Raw genomic sequence first — 9,613 nt, forward strand, 5'->3', positions numbered from 1 at the left:
CATTCCCTGGGGAAAGCAAACATCTGCATTTTTCCGGATGTGCCCACTATGCAATTCCTGGCAAGAATTGAGACCTACAAGGACAGTTTCAGAAATTCTATTATCCCAAGAATACTCGGTGCCTGGACACCTGGGTAAAAGGGAAGATGGGTGGATAGGATAAATGGATGTAGGTTCTGGCAAAATTTATGACCATGTTTTATTAATTATAAAGGTAAAAGGCAGCACTCCCAACTTGAATGTATTGGTTTGAGGGAGAGCTGAGTTTTAAGACCAAAAGCAAGCACTAAAATTTTTACTGCAGTCAGATTGATTTTTACACTTCTGCTTGTTTTAAGATTGAGAGAGAAGACTTACTCCTTGTGGCCATTTCTCTTGGATGAACAAAAGAAGCATCTAAATCCTCTATACAATCCAGATTTGTCTCAGAAGCATACCCTTTTGGAGCCAAACACCGTGTCCCTCAATTTTAAGTAAGTTTTGTTAGGTACAATATCTTGTGTTTCACGTCTGTCAAGTCTGGCTTGTTTAAAACTCCAGTGGATTTTGTGCACGCAGGTTTTGGAGAAATATGTATCATCAGTTTGATCGCACTATGCATCCCAGGCAGTCAGTATTTAATCTCATTATGAACATGAGTGAACAAAATAAACAGTTGGAGAAAGACATGAAAGAGCTAGAAGCTGTAAGTATTATGAAACTTATTCTGCTGTGATTTGAGTAACATTTATATTCATAATATTTTAATAATGATACCAGTTTCATTACTATATAACCAAGCACTCTTACTGCCTTGCATTTTTAATACTTATAATGCATCCGATTTTGGTTTTTATATTAGTGTACTGTATGATATTGAGGAGTAAGCCTGATCTAAATGTTTTCCTCTAGGGGGGAAAAAAAACACCTTGAACTTTCCCCACTATATTTTACAGTTAGAAGGAAAAGTGTCATGTTACAAGAGCAGTTCAGTATTGGTTTGATTGTATCCCAGACGGCTATTCTCTGGCTAGATCCCCATAATTAAATTAGACTAGGGTCGCACAGTATTATCCTCTAAGGAGGCCAAAAATGTTTTAATTACTTGAGCCACAACTGGAAAGGTATCAGGCTCCCCTTTCCATTATTTTCTCCCATCTTTCAGTCAAACTCACCAGGCACCTAAGGTGTGATGATCTATTAAAAGCAGATAATTAAATCATGCTCTGCCTCCTGTACTTTCCTGGTTCCTCTCTTGTTCCACCAGGTCAATGAAGTAATAGTAAATGGGGATAGAGGGTGTATGGAAAGATGTCTTTTGAACATGTAGCTAAAATGTGTATGGGTGCAGTCCTTTAAGTTTGTCATCTTATTTTAATACAAACTCATGAAGCAGGACATATATTTTGATTCTAAAAAGCTTAGATAAAAATAAGGTTTTCATCATCTTAATTACTATAAAATTTGAAATGCAAATTTTGCAAAATTTTTCAGACACTTGAACCTAAACTATTTTCCTCCTATGGAAAGTGAGGCTTCTGAACAAGAATGCCATCAAGCTAATCCCTGCAAAATATTTATCCAGATCAAAAGAACCTCTTCTTTAAAGCTTGTAGATTGTCTTCTGAAACCTTTAACTATTACCCCAAGTATGATTGTGAACTTCCTTATTTTCGTTTCGTGTATGAGTTTCCTTAAGAATAATTTAATCTGAATCTTGACCTGCTACTTGTTATACTTGCTCTGAAAGCGTGCTCCAGAACTAGGATGGATTGCAAACACTTTGGAGTCTAGAAATAGAACTTAAAAGGTTGATCATAAATTGGAGAGAGGGGCTGTATGCAAAAAAAGGAAATTCAACAAAGAATTTGTGGCCGCCTACAAATTCATTAGGGGGACGCAGCAAGGGATTGGAGATGCTCTGTTCACCAGGGCACCTCTTGGGGGTAACAAGGAACAATGGTCACAAACTGACAGAGAGCAGATTTAGGCTAGATAGCAGGAAAAACTTCATGGTAAGGGTGGCCAAAATTGCGAATAGGCTTCCAATGGAGGTGGTGCTCTCTCCTACCTTGGGGGTTTTCAAGAGAAGGCTGGATAGGCATCTGGCTGGGGTCACCTGACCCCAGCACTCTCTCCTGCTTAGGCAGGGTGTCGGACCCTGCCCAGGGCAGGGGGTTGGACTCGATGATCTGTTGAGGTCCCTTCTGACCCTACTGATTATGAATAAAAGGCAGAGAGAGTCTTGAAGAATGATGCATTGCAAAGTGATTTATTTAATTTACTATCCAGTGGATCCACATTGTTCTTCAGACATATCCGTATCTTCATCCACATTGTTTTCTCCCAATAAGCAGTTTTCATTATGATGTTTCATTCTTGCAGTTAGGCCCTGCATCTCCTTCGTGCACTGCTTTCACTTGACACGTTTTCCTTTTTTACCCAGGGAAGGAACTTCTTCAAAATATTCCCAGATAGGGTCTGTCTTACACCCAGAAGCCATGACAGTTTTTCTGTGGCAAAAGTGTGGGGGAATATAGGAAGCTGCGTGTGTACTACTGAATAATGTCTTCCCTTTTTCTTTCTGGTCCGCTCCACTTCCTCCTTTATTCTAAATACCCAGCATAAGAGTTAAACAATTTTAAAGTTCCACTCTGTGGTCCCCACACCGAGCTTTACCAAGATATTGTTGAAAAGAGCAAACTGGCCAGCTAGAACATAGCTTTGGACAAGCTATGTCTAAAGTGTTGATTTAATTCACTTGCTTTTTAATTTTTAATCTTTAAATATGTTATTCAATGAAATGATGTAACAGTACTAAGAAAAAATGTTAACAACTGCTGTTGTTTCAGAAAATAAAAGTGAGAAATAAGCAACAAAATGCAGTCCTCACCAAGGAACCATTACAGTCTGTGCATCCTACACTCAAAACTCAGTGCTTTAAGAAGGAGCAACCTCTGTTACCTGCGAATGATGCCATTCGAACTATAGAGGGCAGCAACACAGCAGACAATCGCTACAGTGAATATATGGAGGAGTTCTCAAAAGCTGAACCTGCTGTTGTGAGCTTGGAGTATGGAGTGGCAAGGATGACCTGCTAACTGAAACATGGAGCTGTGCTCCTTTTTTTCCTAGACAGACTGAAATGCAAGGCAGATTATTGTGAAGATGATCTGTTGCTGCATGACCAAAAACAAATTTGTATAATGGTGAGCTTTGTTTTTGTAGAATAGAACAGCATGCTGGTTGTTAAGTATTTGCTGTTCTCTGAGAAATCATTACTAGAATTTAGCTGTATTTTTTTTTTTAAGGGGCATTTGGTTATTCATAGTAACTTAAAATTAAGGAGCAGTATGTGTTTGGATTTAACAAGTCAGTTTGCACTAGATTACCTAAAACAGCAATGATACTTTGATACGTTCCTGGCAGCCAAACACAGATGGTTTCACAAGCTACTCTTGGGTGATCAAAGAAACTTGACAAACCTGCTATTTTAGGCACTGAAGCTGTACGTGCGCGCGTGTGTGTGTGTGTGTGTATGTATGTGTGTGTGTGTGTGTATGTGTGTATATATATATATATATATATATATATATATAGTATACAATATAAATATGTATCCACCCTATTTAATTTGTCATACACTGCTAACTTTCGATGTTTAAAGTGCCATGAAAAAACTTCAGTATATTTCAGACTATAATAGTTGGCCTTAAATCTGTCAAATCAGTAGCCTTCTAGTCCTTGACTATTGCAGCCTGTAACATGAATCTGTTTACACTGGTATTTGCTTGAATTGTTCTTTCCTTAAAACCAGTTCAGACTTAAGAAATGTAACAAGCCTAAACAGTTACATGCAGTCAGCAAATTAAGCTATAAAACGTTAGGTCTTCTATCAGTAACCACTGATGATTATTCCTCATTTTCCTATGCCTTTATCGTATAAATTGTAATAGACTGTCTCACTCTGGAAACTTAATGAGTTAACATAGCGTAAGTGAGACTAATTTGCATACAGTTCTTGATGTTGTTGTTGTGGCAAAGTGAGTATGGTGGGCAGCAGTACAACATGTAAATAGTAAAATTGGAGAAGTTTTTTTTCTTGTATAGTATTCTGCTAATTTAACCAGTGGTCAAGTTCCCTTTGGAGACCTGTCCTGAAATTTGCAACAGGGTATGATGCTCTGTGTTTGAACATTGGAATGAGAAGTTTGAAGAGCAGAATTTACTAATTTGTATAGACTTTCAAACAGCCTTTTTTCCCCCTTTCATCTGCCCAGAATTCTGATTTCTGTCATCTCGTGAGAAGTTAAATACCTCTCTCGTACAGGTGAAACAGTAAAATTGGCTTTGAAAAAAGTCATAGTAAAGTGTGAGCACTTAATGCTTACACAGAGGTATAGTCAACAAAAGGTATTAAATTCCTTAGTTGGTGGTGAAACCTGTACGAGAGATGTATTTATTATATACAGAGTACCCTTTTAAATCGAATGAGCTTCACAAAACAGCACAGCCCCTCTTGTCCAAAACCTGCAAAAAGACAGACTTTTTAGATAATTGAAGAGAGGGGCAAAAACTGTTTCTGGCCTCAAAGTGAGGAGCACATGAACAAGCCAGGTGTACAGAGCAGCTGATTTTTTCTTAAATTTTTTTTAAAGGTCACTATTTGGAACGCAGCCTTTCAGAAGCCATATCCCTTGGGAAGCCAGTTAATACTTTCATTTGGAGGATGCAGTACAAAACCTGAGATAAAACTAATCTTTAACAGGAAAGTTTGAGAAGGATTATACTGTGCATTTCACCTGGTGCTAAAGAAAACCTTTCCCTAGGTTCTTTGCTAGCTTCCACTAAAGGAAAGGGATTTTGGCTGAGTATGAACAGAGTCCGATTACTTCTCTACTCTTTTTTGCCCAAGTCAAAGAAGTAAAATTGGCTTTGAAAAAAGTCATAGTAAAGTGTGAGCACTTAATGCTTACACAGAGGTATAGTCAACAAAAGGTATTAAATTCCTTAGTTGGTGGTAGATTAATGCCACTAGCTTTATACTTCTGGCTGCAGGTGAAAGAGTTTAGTCTCATATCATCCCTAAAATCTATTTTGATAAAATTGCCAGCATGGCCCACAATTGGCAGGGTCTGTCTCTGTCCTAAATGAGATCCAGAGCTGTATTAACCAGGGCAGTATGAGTTATGATCAGGTCACATTGGCAAAGCTGTATGAGGATATCTGTCTGCCCACACCTAGCCAGAGTGTTACTCAGTTGTCCATTTCATTCACTAAAGAAAAAATACCTGTGTACATACACCCCTATCTATAAGGCAGGGTTTGTCAAAATTTTCACCCAAATACCTTTCAAATGTTCATAATAGCTCAGTAAAATATATCGACAGAGCTATACTGCATGTTCTCCCTTCCCCACTTCAAGCATTGCGGTGGAGTTTATATATTTGCACTATGGTGTCTTACAGGTCTGCAGTAAAGGAAAGTTTTTTTTGTGCCTTGTTCTGTCATACTGGCTTTGGTCCTGTAGTGTTTTTTTTCTTCAAATGATCTTGACCTATCACACATGCACACAACATAGGTTTAGCATTGAAAACAAACAGGGTTAGTGTTATCACATGCTTGTCTGGCTTTTATTGTGGTGTGCCATGTACTTTGCTTGTCATGTTTGTTGTTAATGGACTCTAAAGGTCGTATTAATCTGTTTGCCAGTCTTGTGGCATGTGTATATTTTACTTCAGAGCTTTAAATACATGCATACTCAGATGTCTGTCAAGGAGTAAACCTGTTCTCTTCTTTGGGATGCAGAAATCACTCATTGGTTCTTCTTGACTTTTTTTTTTCCCAAGGGGGCTTTGTTGAGCATGAAAGGGATCAGCAAGACACTATTTTAGATCCTAGGGCGTAGGCATTGTAAGCTGAATGAGAAGATTGTGAAAAACTACCTGCTCAGGCAAAAATCTGCTTGCCCTGTAGCCTTGTTCTGTTCCAAACAAACTGCTCTCCTTAAATGAGGAAGAGAATTTTACAAGGCTGCTTTGAACAAGTCATCTTGCTTGGCTCGAACAGTCTTTCTGAAGGCCTGCCAACTCGGCCCCCAAGGTCACCAGTGAAAGAAGTTCATGCAGAGAGTCTGCTGTCCATCTTTCTCTTGCTGTTAAGGTTTATGCCAAAATCAGGAAATCACCTGTAGCGAAGTAAGTAAAAAACGGCAAAATAAGGTCCAACCTAAATTTTGGCACTACTGCCAGGACTCAACCATTTAGCTTGCTGGGGCTATGCAGTGTCCTTCAGAAAGGTTAAGAAGGAATTGATTATTTAATTCTAGTTAGGTAGAGGGCTAGAGTATAAGTTTACTGGAAGGAGCAAGGGGAAAAAATAATTTCACTAGCTTATAATATTCAAGAAGATGCGTGTTTTTGTTATTAATAGAAATGCTATATCAAAGGAAAGAAATATAATGAAAGGTAGATAGTGTACCTCGAGTTGTTATAGAGTACTTGAACTGTCTCTTTCAGTCTCTTTGGTTCTGTGTCGGTTTTGGACTTCGGTATGTTCCAGGTATTGGAAAGGTGCTGTGGCAAGCCCTGCTTCATGGAGCTACTGCATCTAGAGTGTGTCAAATTTTGAAGACACATTTGGTGAGTTTTTAGTAGGGATTTGGAGTTTCTTGTGAGCTAAGTATGTTTCAGTCGTGCTTTGGATATTCTAGAATAAATGAACTGTGACCAAATTAGTGCTATTTTGTCAACCCATCTGCCTGTTTAAAAACAAAACAAACGTATTTTCTAGCATAGAAAAATTATTTAAATTTTCACATGAACTGAAGAACAAAGTGTAATTTTTACCCCTAAGAAAGGTATATAGATGGGGGTTAATTATTGTGGGGATGTCCTCTTTAATACCATTCTAAATGCCCAACTGTTCTGTTTTGTCAGACAACTGCCAAATCAGCATACTAAGAAAATTAATTAAGCAACACTGAGCTGAGCTTGTGCATTTTTCCACACATGTCCAATTACTAGTGACCTAAATCTAGGGTGAAAGCTGTCTGAAGTCTAGCCTGTCCATTTACAGAGAAATCTACAAAAGCATCCCTTTAACCAAGCTTCCTGTCACCATATTTTACATAGAAGTGTAAAGTTTATTTCAGCAACAAAACTAAAATTGGAGTAGGAGAGATGCTGTTCCCTTATCTATGCAGATACTACGCTACACACGCACAGTAGAAAGTTCTTGAAGGACATGCTTAAGTATAATTTTCAGCACCAGCTGTTTTTGAATGCCTTTTTATCACACTGTCACAGTAGCACATACATAAAGCTCTGAGAGAACTTATGACTGAAACTAATACATTGTTAAAAGCACATAATAGATGCAGAGTTGTTACAAAGGCCCCTGCAGCTGTCTTATCAAGAAGGAACAGGGCCAGAAAAGCTGTGTTTATCCACTGCCCTCTCAAGAAAAGTGTCATAAACAATTGAAGAAATGTTATGTAACTTTTTTTTAATGAATGCTATGGAAGTTATAGGGCTGGCCCCTATACAAGCTGAAGTCCATCCTCCCAAACAAGTACAGCATGGGCTGAAAGAACTACCAGTATGTTTTCTCATGCGACTTTTATTCTGACTTTTGCAGTGAATCGTTGCTCACTCTTAACTTGACTAGAGCTCCAGGAGGGTTTGGCTGCTCTAGTCAAGATTTTGGGCCTGTAGGGATGTCTGTATTCAGGTCTGCACCAAGGGAAAAGCATGGACCCACAGGACAGTCCGGACCCACAGGACTGCTCTACTGCCATTAGTAAAGCAGAGTGCTGCTGAAAGCATTATTTGTTGTGGTGCTTGCTAACTGTATCCTTGAGGCACAGCAGCTATCCCAGTGCATTAAGACTACAGTTATGCAGCTATCCCTCTCCATTACTCAAAAAGCTTTTTTCTAATGACACAGTAGCATTGGTTTAATGACTGTTCCATTTGGCTTGTTTTAAATGTGTACATATAAAATTGTGCTACCTTAAAAGTTGTGATGTTGCTCTAATTTAAAGTGGTTTCAACTTCTTTTACATGGCTCAATCTTAAGAAAAGCCTTAGTCAGGTTGTCTGCTACCCTCTTGCTCCCCACGTCTCACACATGCACCCTTTTAAAAGCAGGACAATGCTGGACCATGACATGTAATGTGGGTAAGGGAAGGAACTGCCAAGTGAGTTGAGGAGAAGGTACTTGTGGGTTCTGGAAGCAAACCTCAGAGCATTCCCGGAATGATTCCATCAAACACTTGCAGTTGAATAGTTATGTAGTTTGTCCTTGGATGTCACATACCACATTGGTAGGGAGTTATCTTTTCATCTGCTAGCTTTTTGAGTAGGAAATAATTTACCTTGATATTTTTTGATGGTGGCAGCATGGGAAATGGCATAGGACTTTCTGTAATCTTGTTTAATCTACCACTATTCAGGTCATTTATACAACAGGCATAAGGAGATGGGATTACAATTTTGACCCTTGCTAGAAGTCTCTTGTATCTTCACAGAGCTGACATGCATGTATTTACTGCTGCATTGTATCTCCACATAGAGCTTTGCCAAGTGCTTTTCTTTTAAATAGGTTGGCAGGTGATCTTGGTAAATATTATGTGCGTGTCCCCCACTGGTGTGGCGCCCCCCCCCCTCCCCCCCCCAGCATTTTTATTGCTTGAGCAGCAACCCTGATTGGGTGGGTTGTTCCATCTATTTCAGATTGATCTCAATGGTTTGTCCTGACAACCGCTTTGTCGGTAGTTTCTCTAAGAAAACAGGTTAAGTTCTCAGGGATCTTACCCAGAACTAGTAAACTTGAAAAACATTACTTCAACCTTTTCCTTTCAGGGTTTTTCTTTTTCTTTGGTGTACAGGAACTAGTGCCTCTCTAAACTTTCTCTTTATTAAATAAGTTTATCACACTTCAATTAAAAATGTGGCTATTTAAGGAGACTCAGAGTGGTAGTAGAAGAGAGAACTTTGCATAATAGACTATCTTTGAAAATAGTTTGGCTGTTGTATTAATCCATAACTATTTATTGCTTTGTATATTTACATTCTGTCAAAGTAACTTACCTCTAGGCTGTATTCATGCTTTGATGTATATTGCTGGCAGGGAAAGAAACCTTTAGCAAGTAGAATTTTGTAATGTGTATTTTACTTGTATATGTTTTGAAAATTGAAATAAAAAAGTTTTATCTTAACCTTGCAAATCTGACCATTGAGTTGATTTGCTTCCAAGCCTGCAAATAATGGCACTGAATAGTCTCTGGAACAAAATTTAATGTTTTTATGGGAAGGCCATATCAGAAGATGATATGGAAGAGGACAGCAATGCACAAGCCATTCTGCAGTCTACGTATCCATTTTATTATTGAATTCAACAACTTGTAGGTTCAGGAGACTTAAATGGAGATAGCTCACTTTGCAACAGAGCTGGTATCTTGGCCAAGCCTGTTTAAGCAGAGGCAGGGTAACCTAGTGAACTGAATCCATCTTCAAGAAAAGAGTGCTCTTCAGTGCTTGCTTCCTGAACATCCCAGTGATTGTGTAAGGCAGGGGTGGGCAAAATATAGCCCACGGGCTGGATCCGGCCTGCCAACTGACTAGATCTGGCC

General features: G+C 38.8%; 1 protein-coding gene across 1 annotated transcript in view; it reads left to right on the plus strand.

Annotated features, from left to right (window-relative positions):
* MTMR6 (myotubularin related protein 6) overlaps positions 1-9,199 on the plus strand; it is a 35,806-nt gene extending 26,607 nt beyond the window's left edge. Inside the window, 3 exon segments of the mRNA XM_025196600.1 lie at positions 339-473; positions 559-685; positions 2,832-9,199. Of these exon segments, the coding sequence (XP_025052385.1) occupies positions 339-473; positions 559-685; positions 2,832-3,080 (511 nt within the window). The 3' untranslated portion in view covers positions 3,081-9,199.
* The last annotated feature ends 414 nt before the right edge of the window (positions 9,200-9,613 follow it).

Source organism: Alligator sinensis, unplaced genomic scaffold, assembly GCF_000455745.1.
Source record: "Alligator sinensis unplaced genomic scaffold, ASM45574v1 scaffold777_1, whole genome shotgun sequence".
Classification (NCBI taxonomy): Eukaryota; Metazoa; Chordata; order Crocodylia; family Alligatoridae; genus Alligator; species Alligator sinensis.